The 21,663-nt window shown below is 45.3% G+C and overlaps 2 protein-coding genes, 1 long non-coding RNA gene and 5 other non-coding genes across 9 annotated transcripts in view; 1 reads left to right on the top strand and 7 right to left on the bottom strand.

The window, feature by feature from the left end:
• Position 1: 1 nt before the first annotated feature.
• NOP56 (NOP56 ribonucleoprotein) lies at positions 2-5,523 on the bottom strand. The gene is made up of 12 exons (XM_067707671.1): positions 5,445-5,523; positions 5,213-5,302; positions 4,644-4,758; positions 3,897-4,058; positions 3,541-3,739; positions 2,984-3,171; positions 2,751-2,902; positions 2,471-2,571; positions 1,958-2,106; positions 1,620-1,741; positions 1,298-1,435; positions 2-456 (listed from the first exon to the last, which is right to left on the bottom strand). The coding sequence occupies exons 1-12, from the start codon at positions 5,445-5,447 to the stop codon at positions 88-90; spliced, it is 1,788 nt and encodes a 595-aa protein (XP_067563772.1). The 5' UTR covers positions 5,448-5,523; the 3' UTR covers positions 2-87.
• LOC137208232 (small nucleolar RNA SNORD57) lies at positions 1,505-1,575 on the bottom strand. The gene has a single exon (XR_010935552.1). It is a non-coding gene; the product is annotated as a small nucleolar RNA SNORD57 (small nucleolar RNA).
• On the bottom strand, positions 1,829-1,900 carry LOC137208233 (small nucleolar RNA SNORD56). Its single transcript, XR_010935553.1, has one exon. It is a non-coding gene; the product is annotated as a small nucleolar RNA SNORD56 (small nucleolar RNA).
• LOC137208248 (small nucleolar RNA SNORD86) lies at positions 2,323-2,408 on the bottom strand. The gene has a single exon (XR_010935567.1). It is a non-coding gene; the product is annotated as a small nucleolar RNA SNORD86 (small nucleolar RNA).
• Positions 3,295-3,426, bottom strand: LOC137208241 (small nucleolar RNA SNORA51). Its single transcript, XR_010935560.1, has one exon. It is a non-coding gene; the product is annotated as a small nucleolar RNA SNORA51 (small nucleolar RNA).
• Positions 4,110-8,455, top strand: LOC137207622 (uncharacterized). 2 transcript variants are annotated; one of them, XR_010935183.1, is made up of 4 exons: positions 4,110-4,326; positions 4,956-5,068; positions 5,759-6,112; positions 8,250-8,455. It is a non-coding gene; the product is annotated as an uncharacterized lncRNA (long non-coding RNA). The 2 variants fall into 2 exon arrangements; XR_010935182.1 differs by lacking the exons at positions 4,110-4,326; positions 4,956-5,068 and having other exon boundaries at positions 5,075-6,112.
• Positions 4,215-4,282, bottom strand: LOC137208250 (small nucleolar RNA SNORD110). Its single transcript, XR_010935569.1, has one exon. It is a non-coding gene; the product is annotated as a small nucleolar RNA SNORD110 (small nucleolar RNA).
• A 10,665-nt stretch (positions 8,456-19,120) lies between the features above and the next one.
• TMC2 (transmembrane channel like 2) overlaps positions 19,121-21,663 on the bottom strand; it is a 62,384-nt gene continuing 59,841 nt past the window's right edge. Inside the window, 2 exon segments of the mRNA XM_067708497.1 lie at positions 19,121-19,221; positions 19,224-19,322. Of these exon segments, the coding sequence (XP_067564598.1) occupies positions 19,121-19,221; positions 19,224-19,322 (200 nt within the window).

A 21,663-nucleotide genomic window follows, 5' to 3' on the forward strand; every position in this document is an offset into this window, starting at 1 on the left:
GTGAATTTGTTTTTATTTTTATTGGGCTATAGGGGATGGGCTGGGAAATATCTCTGTAAGTTATACCCTACTAGGGAAATGTCCATTCTAATTTTCCTGGGATAGCTTTCGGAGCTTTTTCTTTTTCTTGGAGCTGCTGTTCTTGCTGGCAGCAGCCTCTTCAGGTCCACTGCTAAGAGGCTCCTCCTTGGAAGAGAATTTCCTCTTTTTCTTGGGGACCCTCTTGTTTCCTGACTCTTCAGGGTCACTATCTGGTTCCTCTTTGGGGAATGATTTCTTCCTCTTGGTAAGACTTCCACTGCCAGCTGTCTCTTCAAGATCACTAACCAGCTCCTCCTTGGGAAAAGATTTCTTTTTTTTGGGTTTGGAGGAGACAGATGGGTCTTCCATTCCATTCTCCTGAGGAGCCTCCTGGGGCTTTTGCTTTTTCTTCTTTTTGGGTCTTTCACTTGTCTCCTGATGGCCGAAAGGGAAAAATGGGCATGAAAGAGTGTCATCCATTGTATGAACACGCGCACACACCCCGTTAGAATTCCAGCTGTTAAGTACCCAGGGCAGAAAGACTGGTGGATAGAAATGGTGTTAAAATTGTCCAGTGTTTCTGGGATGATTTTTAAATTGTATGGCTCTAACTCTGGAAATGCATGTCAAAGGTGACACCCCCCCCCCGCCCCCCGGCCAATCACTTAGAAGGTAGGGAGAATACACAATTATCTAAGCCCAGTAAGACCACCACCACCCACGCCCCGGCCAATCACTTAAAATGTAGGGAGAATACACAATTATCTAAGCCCAATAAGTAATTTACAGAAAGCCCTACCATGCTGGTTGCAAAAGAATCATGACACCAAGTTCCAGAGTGGACCCTGAAACATTGGCGGACTGGGCACAACGACAATCCCAGGGAGAATGATTCTAACATAGCACACTGGAGCCGTCCCTGCCCTCAACCCCCAGTATGAAATGCTACCATTTCTAGATATGTCTGGGAACAAGCAGAGCAGGAATTTACACTACCCACAGTTGAGGACTCCTGGGAAGCAGCCAAGGACAGAACACACTAGCCCAGTGAACAGGTGTTGCTACAAACCAGCGCTCTGGGCTCTTGAGCGAGTTCTCTCAGCACCTATCTCCTTCCTATAGAATCAAGAGGTAGTTTTAGAGGTTTCAGATCCTTATTTCAGTCCAAAAGCCTGTATTCCAGACCTTGACTTGAGGTGGCATATCCTCTGTTCTGCTGTTTTCTGTCCTATGGCTTAAGATCTTCACCCAGGGGTAAGGGCTGTCTACTACTGACCTCACATTCCTCCAGGGTACTACTGCTGTTTTCTGAAGACGCCAGGGCAATCGCAGCCAGCCTTTTCTTTTCCTTCTTCAAGCGTTTCTTCTCCTGTTTCTCCAGCTTTCTAGTAATCTCAGCAGCCGCTTCCTCTGCCTGGCCAAAGAAAAGTGCTGAGAAGGCTTGAAGACCTCTGGTTCCCCAGGTCTCTCTCTTGGCTTTATTGGATCAGGCTCATTAAATCAGTTTTATGCCTCCACTCTACATGGTCAGGCTAAGACAGTTCATCAACTCCAACAGCCAGCTCTGGTTCTCCCCACCTGACCTGACCCAAACTGACCTGAACCATTGCCTCCTTCATGACATCCAGATTCTTCCGTGGAATCTCTCCAGTCTCATAGAAGGACAGCCGCTCCTCAACTTGTTCTCGAAGCTTCTCCCCAAATACACTGGTTGGTACCTCTGGATATGCATGTAAGTAAACATAGCACGTCAGTCTCTAAAGGGACAAACTACTCACCACCCCCAGTATTCCCTCTACCCTCAGCTTCACTCAGACCCAAAGTTATCAACACTCACTAGGTGAACTGCTGTTGACGAAAAATACTGCCATCATTGTAGAAGCTGCTAGGGTAGTCAGCCTCCCTCCCTCCCAACTGCCAACTTCCCCACCCATACCAGAGAAGCAATCGATTCGTGAGGCAATACTGCATTTGTTTGCCAGGTATCGGGAGATGCGGCCTTTGTTCTTGGCAGCTGCTCGGCCAATGAAGGTAGAGTGGAAAATGAGTCCATATTTTGGGGTGTTACCCCTTGTCTTCAGGGCTCTGGGAGAAGAATATTCAGCGGAGAGTTTTAAGATCAGAAATTTCAACCGCGTTAGCTAAGGCAGCGCCTCCCTTCCCCTCTTCCCTGTTTCCAGGTAAGCCTCAGGCTGGGATGGGTCTCTACCCCACCTCATGCCAAGCCACCACTCCCAGAGGCAGAGGGAAGGCATCCAATGTCGCTGACCTGGAAAGTTGGTCCCTGTGCTGGGCCCAGGGAATCACTCAGACACCAGGACTGGCCATCACGCCCATAGCAGAGGCCTGTACAGGTCAGGGAGCCCTGGGCAACCATCACCGTGATCCCCAAACAAGCAGTGGGCACCAGAAGTGGCACCTGAGTGTGGGCAGGTGCCCTCACTGGTACCTGAACAGGGCCTTTTCAGCCCCAAGGATCTGCACTGTGGATGCTGGATACTTGGCCAGATTGGTGAGACTGCCAGCGTGAGCAATGAGACGTGCACCTACCTGGAGAAGGATTCAAGGAATTAGAGAAGCTGGGATTGCCAACCTACCAACTGCATAATCCTGCTTCACCTCCTCCCCATCAAGTACAACTGAGGAAGATATGATGGGTCAGGACATACAGCAATACAAATATACATGGTAATTCCTTAATCCCCCATTTTTTGGTTCCCATGACGCACCGCTTCCCCAATTAGGGCGGATAGGCTGGGGGCTACTTGGCTCATCTTGGATCGCAGGTAAGTGTGTAGGCTTTGGCGGTACTCTGACAAAGACACCACACGACTGGAGAAGCTCTCGATGTTTATCAAGTCAATGGCTGATATGTCCATGCCTAAGGGACATCAAGTATGAATGCAGGAGCCCAGTATTCAGAGCCCTGTACCTTATTTTGGCTGCCAGGCTCTATACTGACCCATGGAGGACCGCGAGGCATCCAGAATAGCCTTAGCCTTGGCTGCATCCATTGTCAGCTCCTCCAGCTTCTCCAACTTTTCTTCATTCAGCTCCCTTCGGTTTCCAATGAACTGAGCAAGGCGGCAGTATGTAGCATTGTCATTGATGATCTTTACCAGCTCAGGAAAGTGATATCCATACCACTCCCTGCAAAGAGCCACAATCACTCCATGGCCCAGCTGCCATGTCTCAAAGCTATAGCCTCAGCCCTCTCCAGATCTACTCTTTGCCTGGAGGAAACCGGAACAAATCAGATCCAAAACCTCAACTCCATGTCCCCCCATTCACAATACAGACCAGGCAAAGGGCCTGGGCTGAGGTGTATATGAGGTGCGTTTACTCTGCCTCCTCTTTCTATACAGTCAGTGTAAGAACACAGCCTGTGGTAAGCACCAGGAGGCCCAGATCCACCCCACGTGGTTCTACCCACAGGAGCCAGTCCTGATTTCAAGATTCAAAATTAGCTAAACCACAGACCCAAGACCTTGTTTCTAAGGGGTCACCCCTGCACTTTACCTGACACGCATGGAGAAGGTATTGATGTCCTTATCCAGCTGGTCCAGGAGGCTAATGGACTGGATAATCATATTGTCCACTCGGTTCACATTAAACTTAACTTTGGCACGAGAATAGCTGTGTCCCAGCCCCAGTTGGGCTTTACAAGCAGACAGATCAGTCAGACCCTTCACCAGGTTGTGGAAGTGCAGACGGACTCCTGGAGGAGGGCAACACTGTGAGCAAGGAAGGGCTGAGCTAGCTCCTGCACCCACGGGCACCAGCCAAGCAGGAGGGCTTCCAAAAAGCAACCTTAAGCCTAATGAGTTTCTAGACACCCCCACCCAGAATTCAAAAATGTCAATAGATGGTCTCACCTCGAAGGATCTCGGCTATGACACCTCCAGTCTGGCAGTTGTACCCTAATTCCTCTTGTATAGCAGCACCTATCTTGGGGTCCCCAACCCCCAGGAGCACTTTCTTCTTTTTGGATGGTAGGTGAGTCTCCAAGAGCAGGCGGAGGTCCTCATGAACAACACCTCAGGGCAAAGAACAGAGATCCCACTAACATGCTGAAGGATGCTTAAATTATAAAAAGGAATCCTGTCCCCTCAACTGATCACTGACAGACTGATCTTACGTTGGTCTTGCAGAGCATGCTAGGATGGTGTGCCTAGAGCCCTCCCCTTCAGGCTTTGCTCAGAGACATGGAGACATCAGTGATTATACTCAGGGGATTGACAGACTCAGGTCATCACTGCAAAGCCTGCATCAACCATGGGAGGAACACAACTCGTGCCCAATAACGTAAGTATAAAATACATTACTGACAGCTTAAAAAACACCCTGGAGCACAACAGGAGCATTTAGTACTGGATTTACCTTCTGGGACCAAACCTCTTTCTCTTGGCTTTTGGTATCAAAATCAATTGAACAAAGTAGCAGAAAACCACATTTGATTGGGTCTAGTATTATACCAGTCCCCCCACCCCAGCCAGATTTCATTTAGGAATCATTTATCACTACAGTGCCCACAAGAAATAAGGCCTACATCCTAGAGTGTGCAATTTAAAAGGTTAACAGTAGCAGGCTTATCTCCCTAAAATATTTAGTGGCAAACTCACCTTCAGACACAGCGTTGGCATTTTCCAAGGCAACCTGGGAAGAGGAAAAGGGACAAAAAGCCACGAGACGAACGATGTTGTGGAACTTGCCCAGGTTCAGCACGCACTCCTCCACCTGGGGGAGAGAAAGACGATGAGTAGTTTCCTTCCCTCCCTCTTGCCTCTAGGGCGCAGTAAAGCAGCTGCAGGTCTGGACCAACCGAACACTTTAAATATGAACGGATCACGGGCCCTAAATCCCGGTTCCGCTTCATCGGTACGGGGTGGAGTCCGGGAGATTTACTTTCTTATATTTTTGCATTTTTCATATAGAGTTTTATTTGCTCTTTACGCAAATATGAAAATCTGCATTTTGTAGAGAGTGCACACAAATTCGAATGCGGGAGACTTAAATGCTTCTAACACGATTCTAATCACGAATGCAGGTAGGCACCCCCTGTTCTTGAGCTGTAGCGCACAGCGCACCCCCCAACGCGCGGCCGGCCACGTGGGAGCGCGCGGTGCATGCTGGGGCCCGCGCTGCCCGAGGGGCTGCGGCGCGGCCGGGAGAGCCCACCGCGTCCACTCACCTGCGGCAGCAGCAGGCTTATCTCCTCTACTTCCTTCAGCGCCAGCAGCGCGTAGCCAACCGCATGCTCGAAGAGCACGTGCAGCAGCACCTGGAAAAGGAGCCGGGGCGCGAGCGTCAGCGCGGCCCCCGCGTTCGCCTGGCTTCGCTCCCCGGGCAGGCCCGGGCCCCGGCCAGAACCCAGGCCCAAACCATGGCCTCCGCCTCGCCGGCAACCCGCAACCACTCCTCACCATGGCGCTCGCTCCTGGCCCGGCTCGCACTGCGGCGAGCGGGTTCTGGAGCGGAGAACCAGGCTCCGGAGGCCGCGCCCCCGCGTCGTCGGCCAATCAGAGGCCGGGGACTGTACCTTTCCGCGCCTTCGGAGGGGGTTCGCCGGAGTGGTACGGCCCGCAGGGCTGGGGCGCGAGTGCGCTTTTTCCGGCCTCGGCTGAGGCTTGGTTGCTGGGGACGCGCGGGGCCGAGGGGGCAAAACGGTTTGGAAAGGCTCTTTTCCGGATAACTGTCCAATCCCTCATGTTTTCATCCTGTAAATTACTGGCAGCAGAGCTCTGTGGAATCCGGGCTGGAGGCCCCCGCGCGGGCCGCGGCGATCCTTCCGGGCAGAAACTATTGCGGAGCCCACTGTCCTCAGCGCCGGGGATCTCTGGACCCAGGCGACCTCATGACCCCTTTCGGCCCCGCCGGGCACTGGGGACGACCCTGTCTGGAGCCCCGGGTCCGCGCGCCCTCCCCTCCTTACCGGGACGGAAGCGGGGCCTGGGGTGCGCTGGCGCAGACCCTGAGGCATCGTGATTCCTAGTGGCTGGCTTCGTGCTTTTAAATTGTTTTTTATTTCTTCTTAAAAATAAGGGCGTCAGGCGCTGAAGTAAGAAAGAACGATGATCCCACCTCTTCCTAGGTCGGTTTCTCCTTCCCTGCTTCTGCAGAACCCTGCTCCTTTTGCGGGGCCACGTGTCGCTCGCCCTAGTGCACGGCCCTAAATTCTTAACACCCGGTTAGCTCCGAGTGAACTGGAGCTGCTTCCGTGTCCTCGGGGCAGCTTTTGGGCACTCGGGCGACTATTTTGAAATTACTTTTGCTTTAATAATTAATATTAGAGTTATAAATCCAAATCCTGGTTACCCCAAAGTGGTATATATGCTGGTAAATTTAAAAGTAAGTCATCTTAAGGGGATTTTTTTATAACTTAAATTCCCACAGCTAACGTGCATTTATAATTTTAAGGTATTTTCTTAAGCAATGCAGTTATTTGACAAGATCCAATTACTGAGCTCACTCTTTTTTTTTGTAATTATTTATTTTGTCTATTTATTTTTGGCTGCATTGCGTCTCTGTTGCTGCGCAAGGGCTTTCTCTAGTTGCAGAGAGCGGGGGCTACTCTTCGCGGTGCGTGGGCTTCTCATTGCGGTGGCTGCTCTTGTGGAGCATGGGCTCTGGCGTGCAGGCTTCAGTAGTTGTGGCACAAGGGCTCAGTAGTTGTGGCTCACGGGCTCTAGAGTGCAGGCTCAGTAGTTGTGGCGCATGGGCTTAGTTGCTCCGTGGCATGTGAGATCTTCCCAGGCCAGGGATCGAACCTGTGTCCCTTGCATTGGCAGGAGATTCTTAACCACGGCACCACCAGGGAAGTCCCTGAGCTCACTCTTAAAACCTAATAAACTTTACTTAATCTAAAATCTTAAAATCGCATAGTCTCAATATTGCTTGCAAATGTGCTTGAATTTTGTTACATGTATCCACTTACAGTCATGAGTCTGAATCAGTCACTCCATCTCACATTTTAAAATGGAATTGCAAAATTAATCTATTACATCAGAATATTAAATTCTCTTAAACATTATAATTACCAAATTAAATAGAAGTTTCCAAAATGTAATGGAAGGGCTTCCCTGGTGGCGCAGTGGTTAAGACTCAGCCTGCCAACGCAGGGGACACAGGTTTGAGCCCTGGTCGGGGAAGATCCCACATGCCATGGAGCAGCTTAGCCCCCGTGCGCCAGAACTACTGAGCCTGCGCTCTAGAGCCTGTGAGCCACAACTACTGAGCCCACATGCCATAACTACTGAAGCCCACGTACTTAGAGCCCATGCTCCAGAACAAGAGAAGCCACCACAGTGAGAAGCCCGCGCATTGCAACGAACAGTGGCCCCCGCTTGCTGCAACTAGAGAAAGCAGTTCGCAGCAATGAAGACCCAATGCAGCCAAAAATAAATAAATTTAAAAAAATGTAATGGAAAATGTTAATGCTATGACTGATTTACTTCGTACTTCTGTACTTAATCCTAAATATTCCTGGGGTTACAGGTGCTTATCTACTAAGGTAGGGGGTTTCAAAGGAGAAGTTGAAATGGGATTGCAGAATTAATTTAGACATTCTTGGCCAGCATGAAAAAAGTAGGATGAAAGAATATATGAAATAATAATACATCACATAGAGTAAGGAATATTGATTTATAAAACTTTTGTCTCAAACATACATATGTATACATGTAAATATACACATATACATGTATATACAAATATATATACCATATATATAAGTTATATAAATGCACACTTCTGTGGATTAAATACAGAAAGCCTGAGAGTCACTGAGCTGAAAGTTAACCAGAGTCATACTTTGACTTAGAGAGTCATACTTTGCTAACTTAGAGAGGTGGCTGAAGAAAAGTGCACTTCCACTAGTGAGGAAGAAAAGTGCACTTCCACTAGTGAGGCAGAAAAGCTTTTGATTAGATGGGGACATGGTATAAACAGTAAGAATATTTCTTTGGCTTCTTTACCTCCCTCTACTAAACTATCTTCCCTGGTACTTCATAATCCTGACCTCCATGGGCATCTCTGTAGCATGTGATGTCAAAGACCATATCTCCCTTGCCTTTGGGCTGTTTGTTAGGTTCACCAAATTTGGGGATGATTTTTAAGCAGCAGTGAATATGAATGAGTCAGCAAACCTGGGTTCAGATCCCAGCTCTGCTACTTACAAAGTGACCTTATGTTAATTGCCCAACCTTCCTGAGTTTTCATTTCTTTTGCAGAATGAAGATGGAGGATTCATTCATCCTGTCAACAAACATTTTACTGAACATAGGCCAGGTGTGACAGAGGTGTGGTAGCTAGTATGTGACACAGATGTGGTACCTGGCATGTAGTAGGAACGAATGTTAGTGGACTTTCATCTTGTTCTTTTGTCCCCCTTATCAATAAATAGTGATACATTTTTTTATCACAATATTTCATTTTACCTATTCTCAGTTGAGTCTCAGTTCTCCCATCACTTCCCATAAAATCTACTAAAACCCCATTTTTTATACACCCAGCTGCTCTGATTCATTTCTATCATGTTAGCCATTAACTTGCACATGTAGACAGAACACCTCTAAACATTTGTTTCACACAGGAAACAGTTTTGCATTTCATTTTTCAACTTCCAGTGGCAGTAGATGGACAGTTTACTGATTAAATGTTGTTGGAACCTGTAAAATATGTTCAGTGTGTAAACTTGCCAGTTACTGTTATCTCAGTTGTTTCAGGTTTAAACGGGGTTGCTAAGAATCCTTCAGATTTCCTCTCTTCTTCAGATCTTTTCAAAATTGCACTAGGGGGCTTTCCTGGTGGCGCAGTGGTTGAGAGTCTGCCTGCCGATGCAGGGGACACGGGTTCGTGCCCCGGTCCGGGAAGATCCCACATGCCGCAGAGCAGCTGGGCCCGTAAGCCATGGCCACTGAGCCTGCGCGTCTGGAGCCTGTGCTCCGCAACGGGAGAGGCCACAACAGTGAGAGGCCCGCGTACGGCAAAAAAAAAAAAAAAAAAATTGCACTAGGGTTTATGGGAGCATTCTCATACCCTAGTTGCAGGGCAAAAGGGGGGCTCAGTTCTCTGTGCTCAGGATCTCTGTGTCTCAGTTCTCTGTGCTCAGGATCTGGTGCTGTCTTGGGACCCCATCAATCCCTGCTATAAAATGGCTGCTTTGGACTGGCCCCTGGACCTGTGTACTTTGTCCTCTGAGACACACTGATCTCAGCCAGGTGCTTGAAATCTCTGAGCTCTGGGTCTCCTTATGTCAGGCCTCTACTGGTTCCATGCCATGTGGCACCAGTGTATTTCCTCACTGAGGCAGGCGTGGTCTTTGGGATCATCTGCCTGCCACTCGTAGGCTGAGAGGACCAGGCTCATTACCAGAGGAACTTTTATCCTAACCTTTCCCTCATGAATGCTCTATAAGCTTTCCTGTGTTGCACTGACCATTGCATTGGGGTGAGTGTGGGACCTCTAGAGCGAGGTCAGTAAACCATGACCCTGGGACCAAATCTGGCCTGTGACTTGTTTTTGTAGGGCCTAAGAACTAAGAATGATTTTCACATTTTTAAAGGGTTATAAAAAAAAAATTGTGACAGAGACTATATGTGGCCCACAAAGTCTAAAATATTTATTATCTGACCATTTATGCAAAAGGATTGCCAGTTCCTGTTCTTGAGGTATGCGGCTTCATCTGTGCCATGTTCGGGGAGCAGGGCAGAAGTGAACAGATATGATATTTGTAGAAATGAAAAACTCGTTGAAATTTAAAAGAAATGCATCGATTCATTAGCAAATTAGGCATGGCTTAAGAAAGTATTAGTGAACTGGAAGATCTAACCAAATAATTTATCCAGAACGTTACAAAGAGAGATAAAGAGGTGAAAGAGCGATTAGGAGATATAGAATGTGGAATGAGAGAATCTAGCTTCTGTTCTGCCCAGAAAGCAGAAAGGATAAATAGGAGTGTATTAGTGAGGGTTCTCCAGAGAAACAGAAGCAATAGGATATAGCTATAGATACAGATATAGATATAAATATAGATAAGAGATTTATTATAGGAATTGGCTCACATGGTTATGGAGGCCGAGAAGTTCCTTGGTCTGCAGGCTGCGAGCTGGATGATGTAATTCAGTTTGAGCCAGAAGGCCTGAGAATGGGGGTGGAGGCAGCTGATGTTACAGACCCAGGTCTGATACTGAAAGCCTGAGAACCCAGAGTGCCAATGTCTAAGGGGAGGAGGAAATGGATGTCTCAGCTCAAGCTGAGATGGAACTAATGTGCCCTTTCTTCACCTTTTGGCTCTGTTCTGGTGCTCAGCGGATTGGAGGATGACCACCCACGTTTGGGAGGGCCATCTGCTTTACTCAGTTCAATTCAGATGCTAATCTCTTCCAGGAGCACCCTCACAAACACACCCAGATATAGTGTTTTACCAGCTATCTGGGCATCCCTCAGCCCAGTCAAGTGTACAACATAAAATTAACCATCACCAGGAAGAACAATATTTGAAGAGCTGGTGGATGCAGTTTCCCCAGAACTGATGAAAAGCATGGATCCAAAGGTGCAGGAATGCATCTCAAGCAGGATAAATAAAAAGAAATCCAGGCTTTCACCCATTGTAATAAACCAGCAAAACACCAAGAACAAAGAGGTCTTGAAAGCATATTTTAAATTATTAATTCAAATTTATAATGGCCACAGATTATTCAGGATTTCTACTTTCTTGGACCATTTTTGTTATAGTTTTCTGGGAATTTGTTCATTTCATCTGTGCTTTCACATTTTATAGTATAGATTTCAATTGGAGAATTTTTTATGTTTTCTGCATCATCTGTAGTTGTGATTTTTTTTATCCTTAATATTTATTTTTACTTTCTTTCCATCGGTCTTGTCAGAAAGTTTTTAATCTTATTACCATTTCAAACAATGAACTTTTGATTTTGTTGAATCTCTCTATTGTCTGTTTATTTTCTTTTAAATTAGTTTTTGCTCTTATATTTATTATTTCCTTTCTTCTACTTGTTTGGCTTTATTTTGCTGTTCTGTTTCATTTCTTAATATGAATGTTGGTTCATTGGTTTAAACTTTTCTCCTTCAATATGCATTTCCCTCTAAGTACTTCTTTAGCCGTATTCCGCAAATTTTGGCGTGCAATACTTTCATTATAATTCAATTCCAAATTTATTCTAGTTTCCATTATGATAGCTTCTATGACCCACACATTGTTTAGATGGGTGTTAAAGGTTGAAGTCTGCCTTGCTTTCCATTGCTGCTTTCTAAGCATTATTTCCTCCTCTTTCTCTTAGAAAATCCCCAGCCACCCATCACTGCCTGGTAGCATCCAATTTTGCACTGGAAAGGACACTACTTACTTTTTGGATGAGGAGGCAAGATGCTATTGATCAAAACAGTTTTGGGGTGCCACAAGCTGTTGCATTTCCTCACCTCAGATTTACTATCCTGATTGCATTGTTCCAGCTTCTGTCAATGTCAGACTAGTTCTTTAAGTTGCCAGTGTGGCCCTGACAGCTGGCATCATTTTATGTGTGTGAGGCCCAGGCGACTCATTTTAGTCTGCCGACACTTCACAGACAGGAAGATTGAACTGGTGGGGGTGGTGGGAGGGTGAGCAGAGAAATGAGCCCAAAGCTGCATCTATTCATCTTCTCAGAACCCAGACTAAGCAATGTAATTCAGCTGGTCTCTTTTGGGCCCCTGAGAACATAGGTATGTTTTGAGCTAGCAGGCACCTTGGAGACCATATGATCTAACATCCTCTTTTGTGGATGAGGAATCAGCTATAACTGTTAATGTTCAAGAAGCTACAGAATCAATTTTTCCATTCACCAAAAAAAAAAGGGGGGGGGAGCTTCTCTGGTGGTCCAGTGGCTAAGACTCCACACTCCCAATGCAGGGGGCCCTGGTTTGATCACTGGTCAGGGAACTAGATCCCACATGATGCGCCTAGGAGTTTGCATGCCGCAGCTGAGGATCCTGCATACCACAGCTGAGGATCCCACATACTGCAACTAAAAGATCCCACATGTCACAAGGAAGATCCTGCACACAGCAACAGAGATCTGCGTGCCGCAACTAAAACCCGACGCAGACAAATAAATAAATAAATACTAAAAAAAAAGTGAGTGTGAAGGTACTGTAAGTGTACTTAAAAAAAAAGAGGTTTTGTGTGCCTATTGCATGCCAAGTATCTTTTTAGGTGCTGAGGGTACAGTTGTAAACAAAACCAAGTCCCTGCCACCATGGAGTTTACACCCTAGGGGAGACAGAAAATCAAGTAAATACGTAGGACATCAGGCTTTGGTACGTGTTAAGGAATGTTGCATTGTTTTATAGAGGCCATTGGTGAAGAGGCGACATTTTGAGTAGAGATCTTAAGCGGATAAACCATGCAGAGATCTGGGAGGATAATAAAAGTGGTAGTAGTACTAACCCATGACCTCTTCCTTCAGAGACTTCACTGAAGACTTCATCTTCAAGTGCTAAGATGTTTCACCGTGGGAGGCTGACCAGGGTTCCTGAGGAAGATTTCAGGGTCAGGAGGGAATTTAGGTATTCACAGAAGAATTTGGAGATGGAGGGTGGAAAGAGAGTGGAGGCAAGAGGTGTAAGATCCATTCTGGTCAGTAGTTGGACAAAAGACTAAAGGATCTAGCATGTAAGATCCAGGATGTAAGAAGCCTTGAATGAAGGCCAGGATGAGTGGCTTGGGTCTGATGAGACTCTTACTCTCCATAAAGCAGTGTTTGATTGGAGATTAGTTTGGAGGTGACGTACAAGACAGATTTCTCACCAAGTTCCAGCTGAGAAAATGTCCTGCACGGGCAGCAGGTCTGAAGTGTGCTCCAGGCTCAGCTTTAAAAAGCCACATGGCAGGTCTTCCCTGGTGGCGCAGTGGTTGAGAGTCCGCCTGCCAATGCAAGGGACATGGGTTCGTGGCCCGGTCCGGGAAGATCCCACATGCCGCGGAGCAGCTGGGCCCGTGAGCCATGGTTGCTGAGCATGCGCGTCCGGAGCCTGTGCTCCGCAACGGGAGAGGCCATTGGGAAGGATAATACACTATAGCATCTCTTCCTCTTTTCTTTTGCCCAGCCTTTGGCTCACTGTGTCATTTTGGTATAAATCAACACAGAGTTTTTACTCTGGGCAACACTAATGGGGATCTATGGAAATGAATGTGCTATTTAAGTTCCAGGGACCAGGGAGAGTTTCAGGAAAGGACATTGCATGAAACAACCACAGGATGGCGGCACTTCACACTCACTTCGTGAATTTTTCACATCAAATTTCAAAGGCTTCTAGCAATTCCTAGGCCAAAGAAACCCTGCAACATTCTTTGGTAATGAGTTACACATATATGCAACATTTCCTCACAAAGACTCAGAAGAATGGGAAGCCTTCTAGGACGATCATTTAGGAGTACAGGGTAAAAGTTTTGATCAGTCATTGCTGCTTGTGTTCATAACCTGAGCCTGAGGATGTTTGATCTTATAATAATATGTGATAATATCTGTTATTTATGGAGCGCTTAGCCTAATGCTTGGCACTTAGTCTTACATGTGTCTGCTTGTTGAATCTTCACAACAGAGTTTGGAAGTTGGGTTTATATGGTTAATTCTCCAGACACAGTCAGTGATAGAGAGATCTGTATGATCTACATACCTCATCTGCCTGACTATGATGCTGGGCCTTTCTTTACATTTTCCAAACTAATACTGCATTGAAGAATAAATTATGTGGCACAATACTACAGACAGCTGTCTTTAATAGAAATCTTCAGCACTCAAAACCAATCCCAATTTACAGAATTGGATGGCACGCACACACCTGGTGATTTTGCCCTTGAAGATTGAACTTCAGTTTTTGTTCCCTAGGAACCAAAAAGGATAAAGTCCATATGCACCTGTCCTTAGGTTTTAAAGGTATCCCTTGGAAACAGCACATGAGATATAAAAATATCCATCTGATGATCTTTGTCTGCTGTCTGGAGGGTTTAGTCCATTTGCATTTATTTTGATTCCTGATATATTCTGATTTATTTATATTTATATGCTTTGTATTTTTTGTGCTGTTTTTGTTTCTTTGCTCCTCCCTCCCCCCCTTTTTCTTGGAGGCACTAGTAACCTAAGATCACTTTATATTTTTATTTTTTTAGTAGCTAATGTTCTTTATTATTTTTCTTTTTTTTAATTAAAATTTTATCGAAGTGTAGTTGATTTACAATTTTGTATTAGTTTCAGGTGTACAGCAAAGTGATTCAGTTATGTATATACATGTATCTATTCTTTTTCAAATTCTTTTCCCATTTAGGTTGCTACATAATACTGAGCAGAGTTCCTTGTGCTATACAGTAGGTCTTGTTGGTTATCCATTTTAAATATAGCACTGTGTACATGTCAATCCCAAACTTAACTATCCCTCCCACCCACCCTTTTCCCCTGGTAACCATAAGTTTGTTCTCTAAGTCTGTGAGTCTGTTTCTGTTTTGTAAATAAATATCTAGGAAGATATTGAATACAGTTCCCTGTGCTATACAGTAGATCCTTGTTGTTTATCTATTTTATATATAGTAATGTGTATCTGTTAATTGCAAACTCCTAATTCATCCCCCCCCTTCCCCTTTGGTACCATAAGTTTGTTTTCTATGTCTGTGAATCTATTTTTGTTTTGTAAATAAGTTGATTTGTATCATTTTTTTAAGATTTCACACATACGTGATATCATATGATACTTGCCTTTCTCTGTCTGTCTTAGTGTGATAAACTCTAGGTCCATCCATGTTGCTGCAAATGGCATTATTTCATTCTTTTTTATGGTTGAGTAATATTCCATTGTGTGTGTGTGTGTGTGTGTGTGTGTGTGTGTATGTATATATTCCATGTCTTCTTTATCCATTTATCTGTTGATGGACACTTAGGTTGCTTCCATGTCTTGGCGACTGAAAATAGTACTGCTATGAACATTGGGGTGCATGTACCTTTTAGAATTAGAGTTTTTGTCTTTTCCAAATATATGCCCAGGAGTGGGATTACTGGATCATATGGTAACTCTATTTTCAGTTTTTTTAAGGAAACTCCATACTATTCTCCATAGTGGCTGCACCAATTTACATTCCCACAAATAGTTTAGGAGGGTTCCCTTTTCTCCATACCCTCTCCCGCATTTATTATTTTTAGACTTTTTGATGATGGCCATTCTGACAGGTGTGAGGTGATACCTCATAATTTTGATTTGCATTTCTCTAGTAATTAGTGAAGTTTAGCATCTTTTCATGTGCCTGTTGGTCATCTGTATGTCTTCTTTGGAAAAATGTCTATTTAGGTCTTCTGCCCATTTTTTTTTTTTTTGCGGTACGTGGGCCTCTCACTGTTGTGGCCTCTCCCATTGCGGAGCACAGGCTCCGGACGCGCAGGCTCAGCGGCCATGGCTCATGGGCCCAGCCGCTCTGCGGCATGTGGGATCTTCCCGGACCGGGGCACGAACCCGTGTCCCCTGCATGGGCAGGCGGACTCTCAACCACTGCGCCACCAGGGAAGCCCTGCTGCCCATTTTTTTGATTGGTTGTTTTTTTGATATTGAGCTGTATGAACCGTTTGTGTATTTTGGAAATTAATCCCTTGTTGGCTGCATTGTTTGCAAATATTTTCTCCCATTCCATAGGTTGTTTTTTCATTTTGTTTATGGCTTCCTCTGCTGTGCAAAAGCTTTTAAGTTTAATTTGGTCCCATTTGTTTATTTCTGCTTTTGTTTACATTACTCTAGGAGATGAATCCAAAAAAACTATTGCTGTGATTTATGTCGAAGAGTGTTCTGCCTATGTTTTTCTCTAGGAGTTTTATAGTATCTGGTCTTATATTTAGGTCTTTAATCCATTTTGAGTTTATTTTTGTGTATGGTGTTAGGAAGTGTTCTACTTTCATTCTTTCACATGTAGCTGTCCAGTTTTCCCAGCACCACTTATTGAAGAGACTGTCTTCTCTCCATTGTATATTCTTGTCATCTTTATCATAGATTAGTTGACCTTAAGAGCGTGAGTTTATTTCTGGGCTTTCAATCCTGTTCCATTGATCTATGTGTCTGTTTTTGTGCCAGTACCGTACTATTTTGATTATTGTAGCTTTGTAGTATAGACTGAATTCAGGGAACATGATTTTTCCAGTTCTGTTCTTCTTTCTCAAGATTGTTTTGGCTATTCAGGGTCTTTAGTTTTTTCCATACAAATTAAAAAATGTTTTGTTCTAGTTCTGTGAAAAATGCCACTGGTAATTTGATAGGGACTGCACTGAATGTGTAGATTGCCTTGGGTAGTATAGTCTTTTTAACAATATTGATTCTTCCAATCCAAGAACACTATATCTTTCCATTTGTTTGCATGGTCTTTAATTTCTTTCATCAGCGTCTTATAGTTTTCGGAGTACAGGTTTTTTGCCTCTTCAGGTAGGTTTATTCCTAAGTATTTTATTCTTTTTGATGTGATGGTAAATAACCTAAGATCACTTTAAATTAAATTTTCCATTTGAGTTTTTTTTTTTTTTGAACATGCAGCTGGTATGGGGATTTTGATTCTCTATGTGAGCGCTGCCTTGTGGATATAAATTCTCAAAGGAGACGTTTTGTCCACCACTTTCTGCTGAGGTCAAGAGAGACAAATGTCCCTTTTGTTTGGCAGGCTTATTCCTTATTGTCTCTTATACAGCATGTGGAACTTTGGTGCCCCAGCTTTGGGTAGGGCTCTACAAAGCATATCTGAATTGAGGATCACCAGTGTAGTGGATGCTGTTGGTACACTGCCCAGGTACCTACTGGCTGGTTCATCACTCCCAGTTTCTGTGAGTGTGTGAGTCACGGGGTGATCAGGTGTCCCCCTTGATCTTCAGCAAAAGTGTGTTCCTACTTATGTGGTTCTGTGTATAATGGAGCTCTTTATAGACATTGAGCATGTATATTATTAGAAATGAAAGGATCAGCCTGTAGAAATAGTGTCTGACAGAAAAATTCAGTGTCTCTTTCATTTCCCTCCAGTAAGACAAATTCACAGACAAACTAAGGTAATATCAGTAAGATACCAGTTATATTCCTATGGATGAATTATTAAATGGACTTTCTAGTTCAAATCATTCTTAGGTGAGCTGAGGAAAGAAAGAAAGAGAGGAAAGAAGGAAGGAAGGGAAGGAAAGAGGGAAGGAGGGAAGAGTGGTCTTCATGCTTGATGACCCCTGGATAGGCTGAGTAGCGAAGCTTTAAGATGGAATTAGCTGGAAGATCAAACCTGAGAATGCAGAGATGAAAGCACAATTTAGACAGTTTTCTAACGACATGTCCCAGCTGTAAAGCCACACCACATGAACATCCCTCCTCTCTTACCCTTGCCTTCTTTCTCTACCCAACTCCCTAGCTCACCTAGTTTCCTGTTGCGCTTGACAGTAGCAGGAGCCATCATTAATGAATCCTCTGACGGATGTCTTTCAAAAAAGCTTTAGCGTTTTCTTGATAGAGATCTGGTAACTATTCGAATTAGGAGATCTCCTGTTAAAATATGTCCAAAAATTCTTCGAGAGATGAAGCCAAATTTCCTTCTCTTTGAGTGTAAGCTAGACTTAGTGACTCCATTCTAATGAATAGAAACTGGTGGAATTGATAGTGTAACTTCTTAGAACAGGTTATAAGAGGCCTTGTGGCTTCCTCTTTGCTTTCTCTCGGATCACTGGCTCTGGGGGGAAATCAGCTGCTGTGTTGTGAGGACACCCAAGCAGCCCTATGAAGAGGTCCACGTGGGGAGTAATCAAGTCTGTGGATAGCCAGCAAAGAACTGAAGGCTCCTGCCAGCAGCTGTGAGTGAGCCATTTGCAAACATATCTTCTAGCCCTGTCAAATCTTCTGATGACCATAGCCCTGACTCAGATCTTGACTGCAATATGCAGAACCAGAACTGCCCAGTGAAGCCAATCCCAAGTTCTTGACCCACAGAAACTGTGTGAGATAATAAATGTTTATTGTTTTAAGCTGTTAAGTTTTGGGGATAATTTGTTACGCAGCAACAGATAACAAATACATTCCTTCACATAAAGTTGTGCGTCATCAGAACAGGATAATTTGTCTGTGTTTGTGGTGGGTGTGTAGGGATATTGGTTAACCTTGGAAGCCTGAGGGTAACCATTGGAAGTCCTGGGTTGTTACTGGCACCCTGCTGATACTTGCCTTGCTGGCAAGGCCTCTTCAGCGGTCTGGCCTCCAGGGCTGATGCCCCCATGAGACTTCTGCACAGAACCAGTATGTGACACACAGCATTGCCAGAGACAAGGCTCTGCACTGCACCCTTTGCAAAACTCCCCCCAAAACCATCTTCCGTGTCCCTTTACAATAAACAATCAAATTCCTTTTAGAATTTCATGCATGAGAAAGATTTTTATGCCCTGAGAAATATTTTGTTTCCTTCAATTAGATAAGGAGAACCACACTGCTCTCTCTCCTTGCCTTGCTGCCAGGGAGGCTCCAGTGCATTTTTGGTGCTTGATGGCATCAGCTCCCCTCAGGCTAGTTTCTGGGGAATCACCATCTTCCCACTCACCAAGGCTGGACTTCAGTTCATTTACTTTTATTTTCATTGGCTTCTTCAACCTTTTGTTTACACTGGCTCACCTCCTTTGGATAGAGGTGGTGATCAGGAATGTGGGTCCCTCTGCAACCTCCTCCCAGTTGATGGGGCTGCCAGAAACCTGTCCCAACATGGGCTCCTTGCAAAAAGTCTATGATGGTGGTCATGGTCCTGCCCCCTCTTCCCAAGTCTGGAGCCGAGGGAAACAGCTGTGAGTGCAAGGTCTAGAGCTGCCTGAGCCAAGATACAGGGAAGGGCAGTTAGTGAGGGGAAGGCTCAGCTCTTCTAAAAGGTGGATAAAGCCATTGTCCTCCTGTTTTGGTAGCAAACAAGGGCTTGAGACTGAGTAATCAAGGTTCCCACAGTTCACTGAGAAGAGGGAGAATGTGCATGTGTGTGAGAAGAGAGAGGAAGAGAGAACAATTTGTGGGGGTGAGATGAGCCGGTGGGAGTCCAAGGATCAGCCCCAGGACCCTGCTCCATTAGTCCCAGCTGTCAGTGGGGAGGTCTCTGAGCACTCCTTCCAGAGGCTGACCTCCAAGGACGAGCCTGAGGCTGGGCTTGGCCAGAGTCTGGTCTGACGCCAGGGGGTGCTGGGAGGCAGGCGACACAGTCCTGCCAGCAGAACTGGAGGCCCTAGAGCCCTGCGCCTTCCGGTCCAGGGTCTGGCTTGGGCTAGCAGGGTGATGTGCGGTCCCTGCAAAATGAACAAGACAAGAATGAGGATGTGGGAGATTTCCCTACAGTTTTCTGGTGTGGAACTGGAGCTCTCTGGAGCTGCCCTGTGCTGTCATTAGCTTTCAGTCCTATTTAGTGATGTGAGAATGGTCGGATCACCCTCAGGCAACTAGGTGCACCTTGGCCTAGTCTTGGCATAAACAGCTGTGTAGGAGGAGCTGGCTGGAGAACTAGATTTTGAATGCTGGCCTTAGGCTAGACTCTGTGAGCCTGGTTTTCTTGAGAATAAAATTGGAGCAATAATAACAGCCTCACAGGTGGCTACCAGGCTCAAATATGATAATAGGGTTATGGAAACTGTTTGGATCAACCCCAGAATGGTGCTCCTGCTAATCAGATCCATTTCCAGCTCTTTCTCTTACTTGTTTCCCTCCTTCAACTCTGAGTTGGGGGCAATTACTGGCTTGTTCTTCACCAAATCCAGTTCCAGGGACATAGAGATAGACTAAGTTTACATCGTGGATGGTATGGCCTGTGGCTGAAGCCCCGGCTTTGATGGGCACCATGTCCATGTGTGACCTCCAGGCTCCTCCCCGTCCCCGCTTGATGCAGGTAGAATCACAGGATGGACAGAGCCAGTGTTCCCCACATCACTGTAACGGAGCAGGACCCCATGGGGCCTTCCTGGGACAGGCTTTCCCCCATATCCTCTGCTTTAGCTCTTCTCTGAAGTACCTAGATAACAGTATTTGATGCACATTTCCTGAGTTGTTTTATAGATGTGAAAACACCCCACCAAATGGAAGAGGTTAACTACTTGATGACCATGAGCACATAGCCCCAGGCCTCCTGGAGCCTAAGGACTGATAACATTAACCCCTGTGGCACCACCCTGTTTCCTCACCATCAGCCAGTCAGAGAACTGTGCATGAGCTGATCACACACCCTAGGATCCCCTTCCCTCACGTGGCTTTTAAAAATGCTTTGTCGAAACCCTCTGGGGAGCTTGGGACTTTTAGGGCATGAGCCACCTGTCTCCTTGCATGACACTGCAATAAACCTTTCTCTGCTCCAAACTCCGACGTTTCAGTTTGTTTGGCCTCACTGTGTGTTGGGCATGTTGCAGCAAAAATAGAAATAAGACTTAAATAGAAATAAGACTTTTCTTTTCTGATAAACAAGGAAAATAAGGAAACAATGAACAGGCTGGGGAAACAATAAACAGGCCTGAAAGAGTTAAGCAATCTTGGTTATTCTTTAGCGGTTACTACTAACAAACACTTGTAGCTAGACTTGTCCTTCACAAAGCTAAACAAAGCTAATTACTCTCTGACTCCATAGGAATTGTTCTCTGCACCTGGCATTCTTCTCCCCCTACACTCGCCTGTAGCATTCTGCATTTCAAAAAGAATGTCTTGATAACTTCAGGGACACCAGACCTGGTTGCTGAGCCGCCTGAGGCCAGCTTTGGCTGTAAATTTGCAGAAGAAAAGAAAAACATGCAAGACCTTCATTACTTTGAGCCTGACCACCTACCACTGGGATATAAACCTCTATTCCCCAGGGAGGGGAGCACAGTTCTTGAGGCCCTAGCCCACTGTGTTCCCTCTTTGCCTGGCAAAGAATAAAGGTACTCTTTCTCGTTCCTCCAAAACTCTGTCTTCATATTTCCTTTTGGCATCAGTGCACAGAGAGCCAATATTTTGGCATCAGGCACACAAACTTACGTTAACATTACCACTTGGGAAGAAAGTGGTCATCAAGTGGAAACACCCAATTTGGACATTATGGAGTGAGAAATAAAGTTTTATTGTGTTTGAACCATTAGCTGTTTTTGGCCTGTTTGTTACATCAGTGTCATTCTAGTGCTAACTTCAAGAAAGAGAAGCTAAATGAGGACAGCAACAGAGGCTACTGGAGTTTTACAGGGAAAGATTAACCATCTTCCTCAGCTCTCCCCCACACCCTAGTCCCACTGATGTGTTCACATAACCCTTTCATATACTGTAATATTGACTTAATCAGCATAAAATGGAAAGAAAGAGCTTTAGATCTGTAATAAAAAATTCAAATTTGGAGAGGGGCAAACTTTAGATCAGCAGCAGTAGAGAAAGGAGGGGAAGGGAGTGGGTAAGGTGGACAGAAACAGTGGGACTGTAGGTGAGGTAGGAGATAGATGGGGCCAACCCCAAGGGTAAGCAGCTGGAGTTCATTCCCGTGGACAGAAACTCCAAAATATCAATAGCAAGATGATCAAGACAGGAGGCTGGGTCCTGCCCAGATAAGAGATAAAAGACCACATATTTCTCATTCTTGAAGTCAAGGAGACCTTCCTGACTAGAAAGCTCCTTGGAGGTCAA

Source organism: Pseudorca crassidens, chromosome 15 (assembly GCF_039906515.1).
Source record: "Pseudorca crassidens isolate mPseCra1 chromosome 15, mPseCra1.hap1, whole genome shotgun sequence".
Taxonomy (NCBI): Eukaryota; Metazoa; Chordata; class Mammalia; order Artiodactyla; family Delphinidae; genus Pseudorca; species Pseudorca crassidens.